This window comes from Stegodyphus dumicola, chromosome 2 (genome assembly GCF_044657685.1).
Source record: "Stegodyphus dumicola isolate Sdum_Otavi_A_Nest chromosome 2, ASM4465768v1".
Classification (NCBI taxonomy): domain Eukaryota; kingdom Metazoa; phylum Arthropoda; class Arachnida; order Araneae; family Eresidae; genus Stegodyphus; species Stegodyphus dumicola.
Genome location: NC_140769.1, coordinates 133,847,307 through 133,871,461, shown reverse-complemented (window position 1 = coordinate 133,871,461; position 24,155 = coordinate 133,847,307). Strand labels below are relative to the sequence as shown.

The following is a 24,155-nucleotide window of genomic DNA, read 5'->3' as shown; positions in this document are numbered from 1 at the left end:
AAGAAGCCCAAAATTCACAATAAATTTTAGCATTAAATATTATAACTTTAATTTTGATAATTAAAATGGTAACCAATTTTTAACCTAATATTTTTATGTGTGCATATTTAATGCAAATAGCCAACAGGTTGTGCAAATGGCAAAATATTTTTTTTTAATATTTCTATTGAGAAATTGAAAAATAATTACTGTAAAATGTAGTGGTGGTACTAAAGTTTTTCAATTTTTGTTTAGATGGTTCGCGTTAGTCAAAATATTGAGAATCTCTGCATTAGATGGTTAAAACTATTTGACATCCACATTAGTCAAAATATCCATTAGAAGGTTCTGTTAAATTTAATACGGCAAAACATTCTGAAGAGATTTACGTAAGCTTGCTTCATATGACTTCATGGGGAACTTTCTAAATGAAACAAGTTTTTGTTTACATAATAAAACACACCACATGGGTTAAGAATGAATCTTGTGATCTACGCATAGTATTCTGTCTTATGGGCCTTTTGTCGTAAATAGAGGATTTTATTTTATACTTTAATTTCTAACAAGTGAACTAAAATGTATATAGACTTCCCTAAATTTTCAAAAGGATAAAATTATTTGCCCTTCTAGGGGTAGATACTGATTATCTTTAAATCCAGCTAGAAAAAGGTGCAGTGCATTTTAAATTTTAAAATATCATTTCCTGTAATGTTATTCATCCGTGGCAAAATTGTCGAGAGTCATCGGTCTCGACAGAATGATGCCTTCGTGAAAAATATTCTGAGGAAAACTACCTACCATTCATACGTGGAAATGCATCTTACCACCTATGTGGCTGCCATTAAGAATTTATCAGAAATCGAACCTGAAAGAAGTTCTGGCAGTTATGGCTTCAATTATTAAAGCTCCTGATGGTTGGTTGCTTATTTAAATGAAAAAGTAAAGTATGCGAGGGATGACTACTTGAATAAAGAATGTCCTCGTGGAGGACTTTTTAAGGAAAACTGGCTCGTATTCCCATTGCACATAGCGAAAACCGTAAAAATATCCATACAATCCATACATAAAAAAAAATCCAAACATACAAAAAAAATCCACAAAAAACATTCAAACGCCCATACTCATTTTCCGGAATTTTGAGTCCAAACTGTCCGTGAGTGACCAAGAACTGCTCAACATACTTCGATTGGAATTAATACCTCAATAAATGGGCTGATTTCACGTGCGTTTCTCATGATTTTACTCATGTATAACATAATAAGACCCAGTTTTTCTCAGAAAAATTTCTACATAGGCATCCCTGTCTTTACACTAATTACCCAGTGTTCTTTATAATTCACTGAATCTAAATCCAATCAAGTTCACGTGGAACTACCAGTGTTCAGTGGTCTTATCCACTCGTATGCTGTCGAATTTAATAGTTGCGATATAGCGTTTGTATCAGTAAAAATGGTATAGGCGTGTAAGTCGCACAGTAATAACTAGAGTTTGGAATTCAACTCTGATGTTCAAAATTTTTTAATTCATCAACTTTCCCTCTTCTAAAACAGGGATTTGCAGACTACCGGCCACGGGCTGGATCTGACCCATAAGCAGTATTAAATCGGCTCGCCAAATATTTTAAAATATCTTTACAAAACTTAAAATAAACAAGGTAACATACACATTAACTACTTTATAGTAGTTAATGTGCATGTTACCAAACAATGTATAAATATATTGCCAACCAATCTACAAATACATTACCTGTCATGCGCTTTCACTATAAAGCATATTATAAACATTATACAACTGTTTCTAAATTTACAATGAGTGAAATACTGTAGCAATCTATTAAAAATTTGTCATTGTACTTTTAAAGAGAAAATATTTCACCTACTTTCATAATAGTATTATAGGTTGGCTCAGGCTGCTCGACTGGTATAGTGGTTAGCGTCGCTGATTGCCGTGCTGAAAGGCCCGGGTTCGAATCCCGGAGAAGGCTTGGATGTTTGTAAATTTATAGTATCAGTGCAGCATAGGGGTTTTTTAAATATGCGGCAAGCCAAAAGTCTTCTTAAGAAGTTGGTGATAACAACAAGGTTTATTCAAAGAAATTTTCAGAACCGATTTTGTTTAAATCTTACTTATCGTACGCTATATGTAATAATTTATTTTAATTTTGCAGGTTTTTTTTCACGCAAAACTTGCCCAAAATATGAAAAGCTGTGAGCGAAACTTTGCACCTGATCAAAATGTAAACAAAATGCGTTGATTAAATTGTTACAGAGGTCAGGGGAATCCATTTAAAAGTAAAGTTACATTGCAAAGCGAAGAAATCTCTGATATTCTGGGAAAGAATGTTTTTGCAAATATTTAAACAGTTTTAAGAAATTTATGTTAAGTGAAACTGCATAAAAACCTATCTAAAAAACAAGTCTCTTCGTATTAGCATAGCGGTATAGATCCATTCGCAAAAATCTCACTGCCTTGATTAGAAACATGTGCATGCTATTTGTCATAATTGCATCACCATGGTATGATGAACTAACTAAATCTTGGCCCTCGAAGGTTCGTGAAATATGGCCCGCGGGCTAAAACGTTTGGAGACCCCGGCTCTAAAACCCTGCTTTTGCACATGTGACAACAGCTAGACTAGGTAGTTCCAATGAAGTACTAAAAGGGAAAGACTTTTTCATTGTGAAGTAGCATTTGTTATAGTTCTCTAAAATTCAATAGGGTAAACACTCTCGCAGCGCATTTTATGAATTATTTCACATCTAAATTCCCACTTTTCTGATCAAAACTGGAGTGCAAATATTTTTTTTTTTTTTTAATGTAACCTTATGATATGTTTTTTCTCTCCTTCAAGCATGCCTTTGTGGTGTAACGGTAGCACGCTCGGCGGCAATTCGAGAAGTCCAGGTCCGAGTCCTGGTAAGGGCATTGCACATTTTTCATGTGGCCTGCTTCGAAAACTCCTAATGACTCTGCATCCTAAATAAACAAAAATATAGCTAAATATGGGTAACTGCATAAATGATATAATTTTAATTCCTCGATAAAATACTTAATTGTTAATTATGATTTGTGACCTCCTTCGGATTTGAGAATAGCTTTGTATTTGAAACTTCTCCCACTTTCTAAGAGAAACATCAGAATAAGTCCACGAATTTTATCGTAGCAAGGAGCGCAGAATTGCGTTCTCTCGTAGGCGTGGCCCTAAGGGACCATATTACATGCATTTCTTTATTTTTTTCAGTCTTTTTTCAGTTCATCCTATCAATATTCAATTTTCTCAGTTAAGATGATTAATAAAAAATGTGTTTGTCTTTTTATTATTAACTTTTTGTGTATTAAATTTATTTATTAAATATCACGTTCTTCGCAGTTACGCGACATAAAATTTAATTCAACAACAAAATCACAAAATATTTTAAAACAGCATATCTTTAGAGTTGCTGATAGAGTGTTGGAGGTTGTCGTGCGTATTTTTACATTCTCTGTTTTATTTATTTAAAAGCTAGCCGCTTACCTTAAATAGTATCATAAAAAGGAAAAAGTATGTAAAGATTTTGATCAATCCTCTTGTGTAATTTCATAAAAATACTAAATATGTCTAATTAGACATCTCACGACTTTAATGCACGTTTATTTAAATCAATCACATTAAAAAGTAGGAAAAAAATATGCTGAAGAACTGTGTTGCTTGCTTTCAAATCGCTTATTTTATTGCTCAATAACCTTCCAGATTAAGTTTGAAAATTTCTTAGGCTTTATTGAACAACAATATGCTAGCGTGTAGTAGATAAAAGTATTTTATTTCCGGCGGCGGCACATATTGCTTTCATAGATGGAATGTCTTCATTGATCCGTTTGTTAATTAAAATTGAAAGATAAATAACTTACATTTTTCCAGATGGCAACAGTCTGGAACGCTGGATATAAAATTGTTTTGTTTTGAACAGTATTGCCACTGTTGGCTTTCAAACCGTTGTATTTGTTCATTTGCATTCATTAATGTAAAAATTCATTAACGTTTTTACAAAATGTCAACTAAATGCTAAAACAAATTCAAAATTCAGGCTACCAGGGGTTCGGGTGGAGGCCAACGTTATTCAAAATGTAATGGCTTTAAGCTTCATCATCGTTTTTTCACAATGCGAGGAACGTGCATAGATACATGCAGATTCTTCATTAATTAATTTCTTTAAAAATAATGCAAAGTGAAATGATACGCCGTTTAAACTGAATCAACACAAAATCCCATTTCGAGATTAAGACTCCACCTTTTGGGCTAAAAATAATACTCATGTTTTGGGTATTAACGGGTGAATCATTTACTTCTGTTAGATATTAAATCAACATAAAAAGGGTTTTCTTCATCTGAAAGCTCGAATTATTGCGATCGCTACGCGAATTTCCTGTCTTGGCAAAATGGAAATTGCTGCGATTCACTTGCAAGAGCTCTACTTGTTGCATGCCTTTGGTATAAATGATCCAATGAAAAGAATGTACAGCTTGGTCTTGAATAAGTTAGTCCACTCTTTATTAAACAGGTATAAAATCACATTAATTTGTGATGGAATCAAAACATAGCAATGTTTTTTACCTTACTGCTTAAGCACCGCTATTTTAAATACCTTATATATGATTTTATGTTCTACATCTTGAACTGATTGGAATTAATCTTTAAATTAATAAACTTAATTAATTAAATTAAATTTTATGTTCTACATCTTGAACTGATTGGAATTAATCTTTAAATTAATAACTTTGTAGCTTAAAACTGCTTCAGGTGTTAAAATGGAATCTGAATATGAAGGTCAGATTGCAATTTATGTAGAGTTTTAATTTTAATTTTATTCAACTGTAAATTTAATTTTATGAGTTTGTAACAGCAGACATTTATTTTTTTGGGCGGGGAGGCCACTATAAAATTCATTAGAGCATTTGATATGTTTGTTTCTTTGATGATGTAATTTTAATTTTGTAATAAAGTGTCCTTTAGAATCAAAATTTCAAAAACCCATATTTGCATTTAGTACACTGATTGAAATTAATCCTTAAATTAATAGATGCTGATTGATCGTTTACTTAATAATAATAAGATATTAATCCTTAAACCTTTAATTAAATAAGATATTAATCCTTAAATTATTAATGATGATTAATGAATCAAAATGCGAATGCTTTTACAGAATTTTAAACATGTAAACTTATTTGTTGTTTGACTTCTGAATGTAAACTTATCATTAACGCTGTTTGAATTAAAATACCGCATACAGTCGACTCTCTTAAAACAGCTATCTCTAGAATAGACCACTGTTTCTAAGAACGTCAATAAGCATTAGTGAACATGATCTCTCTAAGATGACCACTTCCAAGGAAAACTAAAATCATAAGCATACGTGGGTGTTGCCTTCTAGGAGGTTGACTATATTTATTAATTATAAGATTTTTCGCACATGTGCACAGATAAAAATATATGATTTCATTCATCGTTTTTTTTATTCATACATTTGTTTTTCATTATTTTTAGCTTTTCTGGGAAATCTTTTCTCAAGAATAATAAACATAACGGCACTTCTTCGGTCATCATGATTCTAAACGAAGTTGTAATAAATTAACGTGAAGGTTCCAACAAATGAAACAGAGTAAGAATTCGAACAAATGAAAAGTAATATCTTTACAGGCTTACCTGTCTTTGAGGAATACTAATTACGACCTTTAATCACCTCCAAGTTGCATTTGAGAAAACTCAGTAAAACACATCACAAACTCCGTTTGTTTATGTTCGGTTTTAGCACATGGAACGGCGGCGCGATGGAGAAGGAGCGTTCGAAATACACGACTACTTTCAGGGTCACTAAACAAACCGCTTTTACAATGGCCGGACGGCAACACAGTGTAAAATTCAACAATCACGTGACTGTGAAATCTCGTGGAAGGTCCATCTTGGCCTTAATAAACGACCTGATTTGGTCCAGTATCCTATATTTCGCAAAACGCGAAGAGAAATCTTTTCCGAAAACATATAGAACTTTTCATTCTTCTCAATCATTTGGCGTAGGAATGGGGGCGGGGCTAGCCGGTCGAGCAAGAAGGTTATTTGCCTCGCGGAGACCATTAGCGTAACGATGTTTGGAATGTTTAAAAAAAACGCTAGTCAGTACGGTACGTAATGAATTCGTAACTCCATGTTGTAACCGGTTAGATTTAAACATTACGGTTTTTTTATGCAATGTATTACAATACAAATGAAATTAAAGAGTAAAATTAATCAAATCTTGAAATAAGCTGAAATATTTGTTTGGTAAATATAGTTTTAAAATTGTTGCCTGTGAAATTGTAATAAAGTTTCAGGATGTTATTTTCCTATACTTTATTGTTGCGCTTGCTAAAAAAGTGAAGAATTTCTAAAACTACTGTGTATGTGTCCTTTTCTAAAGATGTGAGCCACATTTATATCAGTGAGCAAAAGTATGTCTTACGTTCGGCATTATATTGGTTAACCGTAAATTCCAGGGCCATTGGTTTGATTTATTTAATTATACCAAAGCATACGAGGCCTATCTACGTAAGGGGATGGATGCCTTCGTGGAGGATTTTAAAAGAAAAATCGGCTCGTATGTACATTACACATAGGGAAAAGCACGAAAAGCCAGTCCGTTCACCTGAATCGAGCCTAAATCGAACTATCAGTGTTCAGCGACTCGTCCCTTGGTCAACTCCAGGGTATTGGATAAACGAATGGGAAAATGGTGAGTGGGCTCAACGAAGATCTAACGCTGTTGCGTTTTTACCAGCATGTGAGCTAAGCATTCAAACTGATCATATTATCAATATAACAATAGCTTATAAATTTTTGCTAGTTCAAAAAATTATTAGTGTTCGCTGAATGAAAAAGAGCATCCACCACGCTCATTGTCCGTTTAGTGTTATCCTAATCAGTTATTTTATTCCCACTGATATAGATTCAAGTAATTAAAATGGTAACATTTTTTCCGGAGAAATTTTGTTTCAATAAGCAGGTGGCAGGTGACGGAGGACGAGTGTATCTGGCATCTACCAGAGATAAGGTAAGCAAGTGTGAGCCCCTCGTTCTCCATTATCCAGCGTTTATTGAAGATATTAAGAATTTAGGTACGTTACGTGGCCAAGGGCTAGACGGCGATACAATGGCTACTTTTTCGAAGACAGAGAATACAATAACATATTGCGATGCCAAAATATAAAACAAAGTACATAAAATAGAGGGTACAAATATGAAATATAAATATAAATAAAATACATACAAAACACATATCAAATATAAAACATAAATTATAAAATACATGTAAAGTTCTCTATACGTGAGATACATATACAATACTAAGCAACAGTACACGAAATTTTGTTCATAGTTCAGTATAGTTTCTGCATTAAACTGCAGGTTACTCAACGTTCATGAATTGTGCTTGTGCTGAATCACATATATATATATTCCTCGCAGATGAGATGATACTAGATAAGGCATGCAAGTTTTGCGCAGAGGAATGCCTATTGAATGATAATAATGAATTTTGTCAGTGTGTAATGTTGCGCGCTTCCAACCTGCACGCAACAATAGTGGTGATTGCTGAGAACTGGAAAGTAGACAAAGTCTTGAGAAGGGTTTAAATCCCTTTTTATTCAACTTTAGAAATTACAAATGCGTGCTCTTGACACTCACAAACTACGCCGACCCGGCGGTAAAATAAAAATAAGAAACTGAAAAGAGATTATAACAAGTGACTAACTACGAAGCTCTCTAAACGTAACTGACCTCACCGCGTTCTAAGATACCGCTGATAATTCAGCAAACTTCTGAATATTACGTTGAAAGATTAACAATCTGCCGAGGCAAGCACACAGGCCGAAACGCGTGGTTCTTCAATTTCTAACTAGCCACCTCCACGCTCGTGAAGCAAGAAAGCACACTTTCGAACTCGTTTCCCTTCTATTTAACTCAGATTACTTCAGCTGACAATTTGAATCCTTGCGCGTTCTACTAAAATTTACATACTCTGGCATTGGCCATTCCAGGGGAAAGTAAGGCTTAACAGGAAAGATAGTTTAAACTTAAAATAAATGTTAGTTTAAATAAATATAAACCCTACATTTGCCGCTGCCAGAATTTGGTAAACTTGGAAGCAGGTCCTAGAAACGACCTGTTGAAAAGTTTCCACAATTCTAAACTAAATTTTTAGAGCCTCGTTTACATAAAAAACTGTTTATTCACAAAAGGTAGAATAAATTTCTTTAGATACTTATTTAATTCTCTCTTCTTACAGCTCACATGGCTCTCCACCATGTGTGGTGTCAAACGGGAATTTTCGTGTTTTAGTATTGCAACACTTCCCCTAACCACAATGAATTGTTAGAATTCAACGACCAAATAGACACACCTTACTCAACATTCTACAACTCGATGAGCTACTTTAACATTATTAAAATTCAAGTGTAGGTGGAGAACCCTACAAAACACATTCATTCTAAATTCCCCCTCATTCATCTTTAGACATGCAGGCTTTCGCTCTAAAGCATGATTTTATCTACAGTTTAATACTTAATTTGAATTCATTGCTTTTGAGCATTTACTTTTAGCATCTAAAATTTTATGCTTCTACACTAAATTCTACTTTTACATAACTTTCAAGTATTTACGTATATTTACAAAATTCTAATACATATGATTTTTACAATTTACCATAAAATGAATAAGAGAAAAATAAATTTTTACTTTACTCATTCTTCGCCAAGCTGGAGGCACTGAAACTAAAGTTCTTATTAATACAAGAATACGAAGTTATTTTTATCTTCGGCCAAATTTTGGCTTTAACATAACAGAATTAGTCGTTCGACCAACAGAAACTGCTTGTTCTTAGATTTTATACTTAAAGAAAATAATACTTTTGCCTTAGCTAAATAAAGTAAAAGAAAACTAAGTCTCAACCGAGACACATTGACTTCCGTCAAAACATAGAACTTCGTATTTACGCATAACATTTCGGAACAAAAGAAAAAAAATTTTATAGAAGATTTTAACTTATCTTTGAGTTTTCGATGATTGGAACTCCGACATCCTCTTCTGGCAGAACTGCTCCCACGTTATAGGTTTCATCGACGTCAGTCTTCTCCTTAGTGTCCTCCGAGTGTTGTCCACGTTGCTTTTTCTTTTTCGCCTTCTGCATGCTGGCCTCTTGGAGTGGTAGTCGTCGGGTTGCTGTCTTTTCCTTTTTTACCCTGGACGGCTGGTTTTAGCGTCCTCCGGTCTGGAGTCATACTTGAATTTCTTCTGTTCGTGGTGGTCTTTTCGTTCCTCCTGCTCTCTTTTCGTTCTCGGGAACGGCGGCCTTGTTTGCGCCTGACTCTCTGGTCCCGGAAGCGTTCTCCTCCATGTAGAATTTCTACTGCGATACGTTGTAAGTGGTGTTTTCCTCTTTACCAAGGTTTCTTTACGCGGCGGCTTTGCTTTCTTGTATTTCTTAAATGCTGGAGTCTGAAAGTTTTCATTTCTTCTTTTCGGTACCGTCGCATGGGTTGTCCCTTCAGTTCTCTGGTTCTTGAGTGATGGAACGGGTGACGTTACTTCTGGATCTTCTACTTCTTTTACGCTTGAGTCCTGCAAGAAACTTTTAAGGATTTCAAAATCATTTTGATTATAATATTTTTTCACCTGGTCGGTACCTCTTTCGTTCTTAAGGTACAATACGACTCCCTTGATTTCCTGAATTACATAGGGGCCTTCAAATTTTGGAGCTAACTTTGCAGTAAAATTGTCTGGGGCACTTGATAAAGAAAATTTCCGCTTCAACACTTTATCTCCAACTTTAAAATCTGCTTCACGGCGTTTTCTATCATAATATAACTTTTGTCTGTTTCTTGCCGTATCCGAGCTTTTAACCGCCTGGTCAATAAGTTTTTGCACATCTTTATGTTTAAATTCTTGTTCTCTTTGTTGCACAAAGAATAATTTATCTAATGGCGTAATTAACTTTCGGCCTAAAAATAATTCTGCTGGGGTTTTTCCCGTAGTATCGTAATTTGCCGTTCTTAAAGCATAAGCTAACTCATTTATGTAGCCATCCCAGCGCTTGTGATGTGTGCTAACATAACTTCGAATTATTTTTACAATGTTTTTATTAACTCTTTCTGCTATGTTTGCCTGTGGTCTATACAGAACCATTTTGATATGGCGTATGCCAAGTCCAGTGCATATGTTTTCAAATATTTGGCTAATGAATTGTTTACCGTTATCGTTAATGACTTTTATCGGTGCACCGTATTTTAAAATGTATCTGTGTAAGAAAGCATCTGCGACTGTTTTGGCTGACGCGCGTTTAAGTGGAACAATTTCTGTCCATTTTGAAAAATGATCTACAATTACTAAAAGAAAACGATTTTTATTTAAGTCACTCTGGGGGAAAGGACCAAGAAGATCTATGCCTAAAATTTCATTCGGAAATGTAGCGCGAATGCTATTTAAGTACCCGGCCGGGCTGTAATTAATATCATTTATTAACTGACATTGATTGCAGGACCTGACATACGCAGTTACTATTTTGTATAATTGCGGGAAATATACCGCCTCGCGTACCCTTTTTAAAGTCTTTCTGACCCCTAAATGACCCGTTGTTTTCGCGTCCTGTAATTCCTTCAAAATGCTTAATCGAAGCGAGGCTGGGATGACTGGTTTGTACTCGAGATTTTCGTTTGTTGTTTTCGTATAAAATAATAAATTATCTATTATTTCATAGTTTTCTGCTCTATTTCTTGTCGCATCGATATCTGTGGGCTCAAAGCTTTCGGGATCTTTCAAATATGCATAGATACTTCCAAATTCAGGATCAGCTTTCAATTCAGCAATAATTGTATCTCTAGAATCTAAAATTTTTGAAGTCAACACAGCGCATTTAAGTTCATTGCCTTCATCGTCCAGTTTTATACGAGAAAGTGCGTCAGCTACATTGTTTTCCTTACCCGGTTTATATTTGATTATGAGATTATATTCTTGGAGTTGTAAAGCCCATCTTATTAACCTGGGCGTTAGGTTTTTTCCCGAGTAAAGTCTACCAACAGCCGCGTGATCCGAAAAGACTGTTACTGGCGCTTTGCCGAAATAAACTCGAAAGTTGTGTACAGTAAATTTGTGTATTTGAATACGGCTAATGTTTCTCTCTCTGTAGCTGTATAATTCCTTTGTGTATGATTCAACGTTTTACTAAAAAATGCCAAAGGATGGCCATTTTGCATAAGAACCGCACCCACAGCATAGTCCGACGCATCTGCTGCAATTTCCAGGTTTTCGTCCCCCTCCGGGAATTTTAAAACAGGGGCATCGATAAGCGCTTCTTTTAACCTTTCGAATGCGGTATTTGCTTCTGCTGTCGACGTGAATTTACTTTTCTTTCTTTTAATCACTAACAAGGGTTCAACAATATAACAAAATCTTTTATGAATGACCGATAATAAGAACATAACCCAAGGAAAGAAGAAAGTTTCTTGGCGGTGTTGGGAGGTGGGAAATTCTTGATTGCTTTTATTTTTGAATCTTGAGTTTCTATACCCTTTTGCGAAATTTTATAACCCAGATATTTAAGTTCTTTAGTTGCGAACTTGCATTTTGAGGCGTTAATTGTAAGACCGGCCTCTTTTAATAATTTAAAAACTTCTTCTAGATCTTTAATATGTTGTTCCAACGTACTACTCGTTATAATTATATCATCTAGATAGATTAAAGTCGATTTTCCTAGGACAGGCTTTAGAACAATGTCCATAGCTCTCTGGAATGTTGACGGGGCCCCACACAACCCAAAGGGCATGCGTAAAAATGCATAAGTGCCCGATTTTGTTATAAACGCGGTTTTATGTATGTCTTCGGGTCTCATAGCTATTTGATAGTAGCCAGACGTTAAGTCCAAAGTAGTCATGTATCTTGTAGATTTAATCTTTCTAATAATTTCCTCTATAACCGGCAAAGGGTAAACTGGGAATTTAGTAATACTATTCAGTTTTCTGTAATCGATAGCAAACCTCCAAGCCCTTTTATCCGAAGGAGGAAACTCGTTCTTTTTCCTACATAGTACAACTGGACTCGCGTACTCACTATTTATGGGCGTTATTATTTTGTTCTTTAACATTTCCTGAATATGTTCTTCTATGATTTGTTCTTTCTGTTTATCATAGCGGTAAGGTTTAGTCCTACAGGGTTTGTCGGCAGTTAACTGTATCTCATGCGTAACTATTTGACAGCTACCAGGCCATTCTGAAAACAAGTTTGAAAAAGTACTCACCACTTGCTGGATGGCTTGACTTTCATGGTCATTCAAATGGCTAAGGTCAACTTGCGAATGTTCCACTGGTTCCACCACCCTCCGGTCCATCTCCAACACAATAGAACTGTCCTGAAAATTCAGTTTGGCCTTCGCGGCTTTTAAAAACTTCATACCTAAAATAAGTGGATTTTGCAAATTTTTTACTACAAAAATTAATACTTTAAGGCTTTCATTTTGGACCTGTATCTTTAAAGATAGTTTTCCGATACATTGACAAGTTTGTCCTTGCGCTGCTATGATTTCTGTGTTTTTATTTTTAAATAATCGAAACCTATTAAAGTTCTTCTTAAAAAAAATATCACTCATAAAATTACCTTCTGCTCCTGTATCGATGAGGGCTTCTACTGGTACATCGCCAACCAGGACTTGTATAATAGGTAACTGTGAGTTCTTTACGATGACCGTATTTAAGTGTCTTCTTGAGGGTTTTTTTAAAACTTCCGGGGTCTGGACCCTCGCTTTCACAGGCCCCTCTACTCGTATAAAGCTTTCCTTTCAACTTCTGCCTTCTGGGTACGCGGACGGTTGTTTTCGAATTTCCTTTTTGGGCCTTGACCTTCGAGCTTCGATAAGTTAGCTTGCTAGCTCTTTCCCCCATAAGAGCGGTTTGCATTTCTGGTCTGCTCATTTGAAGATTGCCTTCGGATACTTTGAGAATACGATGCCCCTCTAGCTTTTTCCGCTATTCTACGATTTTGAAACTTGACTGTCAATTCGAAGAGCTCCTGCAATGTGCTTGGGTTTCTAATTTCGAAGTAGTCTTGAACGGCAGGTAACAATCTTGGTAAGATTATTTCAATAATCTCCGCGTCGGGTTTCTTCCCATACAGCATATCCGTCAGCTTAATTTTTCGCAGAATAAAGTCCGTCAACTCTTCTATATTCCGTTGATAAAAACTATATAGGTAAAGGTAAAGGTAAAAGTATGGGGGACACCAGCGATGTACCATAGGTCAACTGGTAATGCCTTCCCATACTAACTCTTTAAGAAAAAAAAAGGGGGGGTAGTTGCAAGTTTTATAAGAATTTTCATAAACTGAAGCTTTTCAAAAGGTCTAAAGTTTGCCAATTATGGTACATCGTGCTATTCCACAGTACGCCCCGCATCCAGTATTTATTAAAAATAATGGTGTAGGGCATAAGTAGATTACAAAATAGTAGGAATACAATTTGAGATTCACAAGATAAATTGAACATCTGATTTGGTGCAACAAAAATAGGAGATAAACATAATTAATAAACAAATAAACATAATGAGATAATTATAATTAGTACTGGCAACACAATGTTAAATGAATTGTTATAATAATGCTAAAGAGGTAGGTGTCCAGGGGTTATTTCAGATATATTGGTTTATTGCAGTTTATAAAGTTCAGTTCACGAGCGGATCCATTTTGTCCATAATTACAGCATGTAAAAGTTCACTAAGTTTAAACTGTACGTGGATTTACACTTGACAGAGATCTACGCCGTAGGAAGGGAGTCGTTGCATAATTTTCTGAAACTTTGGATATTGATGTTTATCTTTAATTAAAAATCTTTGGAATGCCAGGAGGTCAGTTCTTGGGAATTTTATGTGAATATCCTCAGTTAAGGGGCATGAGAAAACGTAGTGATCAGGAGTTCCCTGTTCCCCACATATGCAGATGTCAGAGTTTGCCAAATTTCTTGCGTAGAAATATGTGGGGAAGGGTCCATGTCCTGTTATAAAGTAATTTAGGGAAGGATTCGAGTTCAGAGATGCTAAGCTTACATTGGGCATCAAGTTATATGTGCGTCTTCCCTGTGGAGCATTGTTCCACAAATCTTACCAAGATTTTGAAGCAAGTTGTTTTAGTTGGTACTTGAAATTCGAGCGAGGCCACGGAATGATGATTTCAGTACCATCTTGATTAATAGCTGCTTCTTTGGCTAATTCATCTGCCTGATCATTACCAAAATGGCCACTATGTCCTTTGATCCATGAGATTTGAATTTTGTAGTTTGGGATTTTTCCAAGAAGAGAATTTATGTCGGATATCAATGGAGAGGAAGGTAAGGGATTTTTAATAGCTAGAATAGCTTCTTGGGAGTCAGATTTTATGCTAAATTCGTTGAGATTTTTGAGAATGGCTATTTCAATCGCTGCTTTTATAGCTGACAATTCCGCTTGGAAAACACTATTGTTATTATGGAGATGGCCTTTCCATTTGATGATATTTGAGGGGGTAATTTGAAAAAAGACTGCGGAACCAACTTTTCCTTCAATTTTTGATCCATCAGTATAAGCAATTGGAGATGAACTTGAATTTTCTTCAGACGTGGTGAATATTATTTTGCTGAAGCGAAGCGCTGGATGGATAAGATTGGGGTTAATTTTCTTTTCATAGTTGGATGGCCAAAAGGTTTGGTTGTTGAATTCTGCGGCTTCGTTAAGTTGGAGAACTTTCGTATAGGTGCATTCCATTTCTGCACTGATTGATAACGGAAGAGTACCAGCTAGAGAATCAAGTGCTATATTTGAAGTTGTGCAATACGCCCGAGTAATGAAAAGAGTAAAAGGCCTTTGAATTGAATTTAAACATTTAATCTTTCTTATTGTCATTGGTTGTGCCCAAATTCCGGCTCCGTAATTTACCATTTTTGAGATGACTGTTTTTAGAAGAATACGTGTTATATGCGGATTTAAGCCCCAGTTATATCCATGCATACGTCGTAGGCAGTTAGCTATTGATGTTGTACGAAGTTTAATATTTTGTAGATGAGGAATCCAGGAGAATTTCTTGTCGATTGTTAAACCGAGGTACTTGATTGTGTTCACAGATTTGATCTTTTGATTGTCAATTTTTATAGCTAAAGCTTTAGTTATATTTTGTCCTGGTTTATGGATCACTAAGACTTGGGACTTACTATGAGAAATTTGTAGTTTTTGAATTTTGCAAAGTTGGTTAAATAACTGGAGTGTTTCGTTGCAATTATTCTGTAAAATGTCTCTGGTACGGCCACTTGTAATAAAAGCTACATCATCTGCAAAAGCTACAATTTTTGAGTGATCTGGCCATGGATAGGCAATGATGTTGTTGAAGCTGATATTCCAGAGATCTGCACTCATGCAAGACCCCTGAGGATATCCTCGGACTTGATTACGCACAATTTCAGTGTTGTTGTAAAGAATCACACTTTTTCTGTTTCTGAAGTAATCTTGAATAATTAGAAATAAATTTTGAGGGCACTTAAAGGAACGCAGCGCTTGTAAAACTGCTGGCCACCATAAAGAATCAAAAGCTGATTTTAAGTCGAGACATATTATTGCAGAATGAAGTTGGTTGATTTTATTGTTTCTGACTTGTTCAAGAGCTGCATTAATTGCATGACTTGTTGAAAGTAGGCTTCGAAATCCAAACTGGTTATTGCTTATTAAGTTTTTGCTGTAAACATGAAATTTTAGACGACCAATAAGACATCTTTCCAAAACTTTTCCCAGGGCTGGGAGAAGATTTATCGGACGATAAGATTTAGGTTCATCGGAGCTTTTATTCTTCTTATTGAAGAGTATTATATTACCAATTTTCAGGCAATCAGGAAAGGTAGAGAGTTCTATACATCGATTGCAAAAACTACAGATTATGTCAGGATGGGCTTGATGGATTAATTTTATAATGTGGTTATCGATGCCATCTGGGCCTGGTGCCTTTTTTAAAGTTAGGTTTTTAATTATTTGCTTTATTTCTTGTTTTGAGAACGGAATATCGTTGTCTGTTTGTGGAATGTCATCGCAGTTACGGATTCTGGTTTGAGTAGGCGAATCTTCAGCTGGATCATCTTTTAGAAAGACAGAGTCAAGAATCTCATTTAGGGTTGAGAGAGTGGCATCCTGAATTTCAGCAGAACTTGAAAGCAAATTTGAGGGAAGTTGGATTTGTGACGGTTTAAATATTTTACTACTGGCGATCTTGTATAAGGTGCCATAAATTTCTTTATTGTTTGAACAATATTTGTGCCAGCTTTTTAATTTAGATTCGAGAATCATCTTTTTGTAGTTTGCATTTTCTTTTTTGAATTTGAGCCAGGCTTGGTGTCTTAATTCATCGTCAGTAATCGATTTCATTTTCCGTTTCAATGCTCTCGCCTTATGCTTTTGAGCGCGTAACTCTTTAGTCCACCAATTTATATGAAAGTAAGGTTTTGCAGATCGTATTGGAAAGGTATTTTCACATATTTCTTGGATATAGTTCGGCTTCTAGCCTTGCTCGATCTTTCACTATGGAGAAGGCCTTTAATAACGATTTTTTGAAATTTTCAAATGTATATGTCTGGCCTCCGAAATCCCCTAATAAATATTTGCCTATATTCTTTCACCATAGCGCGGCCTGTCCTCTTAGTGCAGATGTGGCGATGGCAACTTTTTGTCTTTCAGGCACAGGGTAGAGCTGGAAGTGATTTTCTAGGCCTTCTAGAAATATCGCCCCCGAATTTTTTCCGTCGAAATTGACGTTTGGCTTAATTGACGCTCTCATCGTCTGGACCAGGTATCCAAATCCTTCCAATTGGCTTGCCATTTCTTGTTGTTGTCCAGCAACTTCCATCCAATTTTCGGCCATTTCAGTTCGACAAGTGTTCGGGCGCCAATGTAATGTTGCGCGCTTCCAACCTGCACGCAACAATAGTGGTGACTGCTGAGAACTGTAAAGTAGACAAAATCTTGAGAAGTGTTTAAATCCCTTTGTATTCAACTTTAGAAATTACAAATGCGTGCTCTTGACACTCACAAACTACGCCGACCCGATGGTAAAAAAAAAAAAAAAAAAAAGAAGAAGAAGAAACTGAAAAGAGATAATAACAAGTGACTAACTACGAAGCTCTCTAAACGTAACTGACCTCACCGCGTTCTAAGATACCGATGATAATTCAGCAAACTTCTGAATATTACGTTGAAAGATTAACAATCTGCCGAGGCAAGCACACAGGCCGAAACGCGTGGTTCTTCAATTTCTAACTAGCCACCTCCACGCTCGTGAAGCAAGAAAGCACACTTTCGAACTCGTTTCCCTTTTATTTAACTCAGATTACTTCCGCTGACAATTTGAATCCTTGCGCGTTCTACTAAAATTTACATACTCTGGCATTGGCAATCCCAGGGGAAAGTAAGGCTTGACAGGAAAGATAGTTTAAACTTAAAATAAATGTTAGTTAAAATAAATATAAACCCTACAAGTGAGCCTGACAAATTTCCTGTCCTAGAACTGATACTGAATCCAGAATCTTGCAAATGCTGGTGACTACTGTTCTATTTGTAACCAGGATACGTTTTGTATGCCATCATCTTGTTTGTGCTGCTTGAAGGTAAATGTAGATCGTAAATGAATAACTGTGCATGCAATGAAAAAAATTGCACTGTTGGCCGCAGAGATAGACATCAGTATTGGTAAGAGGTAGCCATGCTTTTTTAAATAAAGAGTTGATATATTCATATGGATATATTCCCTTCCGTAATAATAATTTTATGTTTTGATCATTGGGAAAATTTTCTTTTAAAATCTTAAATTTTTCTTCAGGCAAGTTAGATACAAGTTTTTCCAAAGACGCGTTCATAAACTGTAAACTATCAATAAAAATTAAAGATATTCTTAGATTATTCCATTTTCTTTTAATACTGAAATAAATATATTTTTCCATATTATTAGGTATGACATGAAACTCCCTCTTTTGAATTTTGCTAATGCCTTGCATGATTAAATGTGCATCATAGTGTTTTAAATTGTGAAATACGACAGGAATTTTCTTTTGAAGTTTAAATTTGAAATTGCACTTATTGTGCAGAGCTCCTCTATACTTTCCCGTAAGATGATCGTGATCTTTTACACGATCATTATTCTTTTTTTTTTTTTTTTTTTTTTTTTTTTTTTTTTTTGCATAAGCAGCAATAAGTTGCATTTTTAAAATTTTGTTCATCTTGAGATGTCATGGAAAGAGGTACAATACTATATAATTTTTCGGCTATTTCCTCTTCTTCACGTAAAATATTTTGTATAAAATGGTCTACAGCATTTGGACCTCTGTATACTGTTACAGGTTTAACGCTTTTCCCATCAGGTCCTACAATTATGTAAGCATATCCGCAAGCTTTATGATGATGTTTTTTTTTCTGTAAAAGACGCAGTAGCTACATCAGGTGTACAAGTGTCTATGTTTTCAATTAAAGCTTCAAAATCAGCATAAATAATGTATGGAATAGACTCTTCATATTGATAATTGGTATATTCTAATATTTTTTCTTCTTCTGAGGGCATTTTAATTCTCTGTATATTTTGATGTTGACAGTATTTTGCATGTTCTTCTAACAGGTTTTCACGGGTGAATCTATGCAAGCATCTCATGCAATAGAATGTGCTTGCACGATGTTTTGTGAGATCACCTAATAATCTAGACATATTTCTTATTAAGCAATAATGTTGTTTAGTGTCATCACTGATTAAAAGTAAATTAATACAATCAGTTTCTTTTCTGTTTGAAATGTGGAGAGGAAAGACTCCTTTTTCTTCATATCCAAATACATTTATTCTAAGATTATTTAGTTTTTCAATAGTTGGTATTTTTGTAATAGGAACAGGGCATTCAATATTTTTTAATTTTATTTCATTTTCATAGGGTTTATAATGATTTACTCGGTTTGCATGATTTTCTCTAGAAAGATCATATTTGTGTGCAAGTAAGCACCACACTAAACATTTTTTATCATCATTTTGAATGTTTAAAATGGCTTTTTTCATGGCAAGTTCTTTGGGAAGAGGTATATAACTACTAGCGGCTAAGGGATGATATCGAGCCGTGCAGAGTTCTAATTTTTCAATTTTATCTAATGTCCATCCCTAGCCATTTTGTAAAAATTCTTCAAATGATTTTTTTATCTTGTTATAGGCCTCATTCAATTGTTCTTCAATATTCTCTATTGTTAAATTTGTGAGACAGGTAGATCTAAAATGTGATTTAATAACCTCTTCATCCCCATCATGTCCAATTCTAGAGAACTGTGCTATTACTATAATATACCATTTTAAAGCCTTTTTCTCATTGATTTCTTCCTCGAGTTTCGACATAATATTTAATTTGATATTATTTAAAAATATTTCTAGATCTTGATTAATTTCTTTGGTGGCGATAATTGTAAAAGAACTGAAGACATTTAAGGCCGACGCTGCATGCTTCATACGCTTGTTTAATGGATGGGGGTTATTACTTTTCCTTTTAATACTTTGAACAGTACCATGTTGAGTACGGTCATATTTCATTAGAGCGTGTTTTCTGCTAAACACGTCGTTGCATTTTTCACATGAAAAGGTATTTTTTTTAACCTGAATATTTTGTATGTGTCTTCGTAAACTATCTGCTCTCGTAAACTGAGCCTGACATTCTTCACAGTGAAAGATTTTTCCTTCATGTGTTTTCGAATGACGAACTAAATGACTTTTATTGCTAAAACTTTTACCACATATGTCGCAAACCTGTGAAAGATAGAAAAGCGGCTTTCAATATGCATGCTTTCCTCATTATAAAATTACTCATTCTTAATTATCCCTCACTAGAAAAAAAAATTACATAATTCATTTTAGAAATCATTTAGTGTTGTACCTCTCACATACAGTGAGGATAAGTCTGGCAACAGCTGCAGGAAGAAAAACTTGGCAGTGCCGGAATGGCAACAACGGATGATATTCTATAGATTTTAATATTTTGATTTTGAGTCGACGTTTTCCTTTGCGATGCTATTGCGTTAAAACATTTGAGTTTTGTGTGAATGAAATGAATCCGCTGTCCTGCTGCGGATATTAGTAAAATATATTTAGAAAATTAGCTGCGTTGGAAAGGATGAAACCTTGTGCTTGAATTTGCGGTATTTTGGTAAAATCCTAGTATACGGTGCAGCCTTGGCGCGATTTTGAAAATTATCGCCAACACCAAAAATTACCAAAAGAACGTCTATATAGTGATAGTATACTATCCACTATATACTATCACTATATACATAGTGTATACTATGTATATTCTTTGAATACCCGTTTACTACTCATCGTATATGTCCCGTTTTTACTGCTCATCATAAAAGTCGCCAAAAGTAGCCAAATCCCGTGTGCACCGGATGCTAGGATTAAACCCGGTATTTTTCCTCCTAAAGTTGCGTTGAGTTCAGAATATTATGCCAGGCTTATTCACTCTGGTGCAGATAAGTTTAAATTTTTGTTATTGTATTTATAGTGTATAACTTGCAAATATATGAATAGAATTCTATTAAATAAACATTTAAGATTCTGGAATGGTGTTTAAAATTTTAGATGTAGGGTATTCACATTGCTATGTCGGAACAAGTGGCAGTCAGGTGTAAAGTAAAATTGTTTTTGCTCCACGGCATAACAAAATGGCGAGCCAGCCAGGATTGCGATCCTGATTCGAATGTGTTGGGATTATTATATTAACATAGTTGAGAAAGTATTGTGTTTGCTATATTATATTATTGTAGAAGTAAATATTAATTTAAGTGTTATTGGGAAACGTAATGCGTTTTATCGTCTGCAATGTTGAATTTCGTATTTGTATTCGAATTAGTTTCAATTTTCAATTGAAATGCTATGCGCTAAATCGTCTGCAGTGTAAACGTAGAAAAGGTTATGCGTTAAATCTTCTGTTGTGATATTCAAAATAATTTTGTTTTGCTGTATTATTAACGTTATGACATATTGTTATTCATTTTTATTATATTGAGTTATATTTTTGGAATTGCTGAGTAAAGACGTTTTTGAGGATTTGTCGGATTGATGATAACATTACAGATTTTGAGTTTTAAGTAGGTCTGCATTTAAAGATAGAAATGGATGTTGATATGTTGAAGAAAAAGCGTGCAATGGCACGCAGTGCCTTTACTAGGACGGCTAAGATTCTAAAAACCGAACTGGTTGAGATCTTGCGATTCAAAAATACTAGATTCAATGATTAAGAGAAAAGCCGCTGAAGATGATTTGGAAACAGAGGTCATAAGCTGCGAAGAATATTCAGATGAGTTTATCACGCTTAATCGTCGGGTGAAAGAGAATATAGATAATGCGGTTAACCGTAGTGTCGATACGAGTTGTAACACGGATAGTAGCATAAGTTCTTCTAATGAAAAACGGTACAAGTTGCCGAAAATTCAAATTAAAAAATTCGATGGACAATTATTAAGTTACCTTACATTTTGGGGTCAATTTGAAAAGATCCATGAGGATAAGGAGCTTAATGACGTTGACAAATTCCATTATTTAGCTCAATCAGTGTTACCCGGAACTCGGGCTAGTGAGTTGATAGATAGTTATTCTTTAACGGCTGAAAATTACCCGAAAGCTATTTCTGCGTTTGAGGAGCGTTTTGGAAACAAGGAAATTTTAACTGAGATATATGTGAGGGAATTGTTAAAATTAATTATCCAAAATGTACGCTCACAAGGGAAGCATCGGTTGCCGCTAGTGTCACTGTTTCACAAAATCGAATCCGATCTAAGATCTCTAGAGTCTTTAGGCTTAGCCCTGGATACTAATGTTTCCTGGTTATATCCCGTGGTCGAGTCTTGTCTGTCTGCTGAGATGCTTCGAGTATGGCAGAGAAGCGTTTTGTTCAGTAAAGAAGGATCACGTCTCACAAATCTCCTGGAATTTTTGCGAAAAGAGGTCGAAGGAGAGCAGAGAGTTAAACTAGCTAGGTCTGGATTTGAAATTTCTTCTACTTCGCGCAATGAACATTCTAAAGATGTAAAAGTTAAGACCAAAAAACCAATCGCTAGCGCAGCAAGTCTAGTTGCTGCCAAAAAACAAAAATGTGTTTTTTGCGGAAAATCTCACGAAAGCAAAGATTAGACAAATTAAGAGAATTAAAATGCTGCCTCCGCTGTCTTAAACCAGGGCATTTTGCGAAGAAGTGTCCACAGTTTATTCAATGCTATTTGTGTAGGCGATCTCACCCTATAATTTTATGCCCGGAGGTATCAGAAAACAATGCTGACAATAAGGAAAAACGAAACGAGTCAGTAATGGTACAAAGTACATTGTCCTCTCCCTTATGAATGAAGTCACTCTTATGACGTTAATGGTTGAAATAGTTGTAGGCACTGTAAAGAAGGTGGTCAGGTGCCTCTTGGATTGTGGATCCCAACGATCTTACGTTTTACAATCCACAGCTGAAGCTTTAAATCTGAAATCACTTCCTCTGAAACTTTAACTCACGCATTATTTGGCGGAACAAGGACTGAGTCAAAAATTCACAAGAGATATTCTATAGGTCTAAGCCCGGTTGGGAAAAACAAAGTGTGCCAATTTAGTTTTCTGGATCAAAATATCATTTGTGGAGGCATACCACGTATACCTAAAGGACCGTTATTGAAGGAATTAAAAAGACACAGAATTTGGATTTCAGATGTCAGTGAGGGTCACCCGGAAATAGAAATCCTCATAGGGAGTGATATTTATGGGCACATACTTACTGGTGAAGTAATTCAGCTTAAGGGTGGTTTGACAGCCATAAATACTAAACTGGGATGGACGCTGTGCGGGGAATCGAAAGGAACGATTATCCAAAGTTTTGAGGGTACCCCATCTATGTTAGTAACTAATCTTCTTATTCAAGACATGGAACCTTCCTTTTTGTGGAAGTTAGAAACTATCGGCATTGCAGATGATGCGCAAAGCATTTCCAGGGTCGCAGAAAATCAAGCAGCGAAAGAGCAGTTTCTAAGGGGCCTTCGCAGAACCGGAGATGGTAGATATTGCGTGAGTTTACCTTGGGCTCTAAAATTCCCTCCTGATATTCCCTCTAACTGGCATATTGCAGAAAAGAGGCTCTTTGCTACTACAAGAAACTTGAGAAAATTAAATAAATTTGATGAGTATAGTACAGTATTTAACGAATGGCTACCAGAAGATGTCATAGAAATTGTCCCAAAATCAGTAAAGAATGACGGAGGGCATTATTTACCACACCATCCAGTAATAAATTTAGGTAGCCTCACTACCAAGATTAGGCCTGTATTCGATGCGTTGAGAAAAGTCGTTGGTTCGCTTTCTCTAAATGATTGCTTGATAAAAGGTCCAAACCTTGTAGAAGAAATCTCAGCCATTCTAATGCGGTTTAGGGAAAAGGCAATTGGTGTAACATCCGATATTAGGCGGGCCTTTTTACAGTTTGAGGTAGAGCGTGAGGATCAAAATTACTTAAAGTTTTTGTGGTGGGTAAATAATAGAATTGAAGTGTTTCGTCACAAGAGGGTTGTTTTTGGGTTAACTAGCAGCCCCTATTTATTGGCAGCTGTAATTTCATTTCATTTGTCCCACGTTTCACCTGAATTCAAAGCTGTTGCGAATAAACTTGCCAAATCATTTTATGTTGACAATTGTGTCACGTCAGTCGATGATAACGAAGAGCTAAAGGTTTTATGAGCCAATCGATTACTATTATGGCAGAAACCAAAATGGATCTTCTAATGTGGACTTTTAATCAAAATGGTGATCAAGAGCTAGCAGCTGAAGATAGTGATCCAGTCTCCGCAGTTCTAGGCTTGCAGTGGGACCGACGAGATGAGAGCCTTACAATATCCGTCCAAAGAGAAATCGTTAAAAGAGACTTATCAAAAAGGAGACTATTGTCTCTAAACCATGCTGTTTTTGACCCGCTAGGTTTCTTTGTGCCCGTCATATTACCTGCGAAATTAATTCTTCAAGAGGCTTGGGCAACAAAATCGACCTGGGATAAGCCATTACCGGATGAACTTCAAACAAGATTTGAGAGATGGTACGAAAGGTTGCCTAGTCTTTCCAGTCTTAAATTACCTCGTCGTATGGG

The 24,155-nt window shown here is 35.5% G+C and overlaps 1 protein-coding gene and 1 long non-coding RNA gene across 3 annotated transcripts in view; one reads left to right on the top strand and one right to left on the bottom strand.

Annotated features, from left to right (window-relative positions):
- CalpC (calpain C) overlaps nt 1-6,020 on the bottom strand; it is a 159,458-nt gene extending 153,438 nt beyond the window's left edge. The window contains exons 1-2 of one of the 2 annotated variants that reach the window (XM_085811133.1): nt 5,660-6,020; nt 1,859-2,955 (exon numbers count right to left, since the gene is read on the bottom strand). In XM_085811133.1, the coding sequence (XP_085667259.1) occupies nt 1,859-1,864 (6 nt within the window). In that variant the 5' untranslated portion in view covers nt 1,865-2,955; nt 5,660-6,020. The remainder of the gene's footprint in view (nt 1-1,858; nt 2,956-5,659) is intronic. The other variant, XM_085811134.1, reaches the window with a different exon arrangement.
- The window catches only part of LOC146998583 (uncharacterized), a 140,574-nt gene that overhangs the window by 90,680 nt on the left and 25,739 nt on the right, over nt 1-24,155 (top strand). The gene's annotated exons all lie outside the window — the stretch shown is intronic.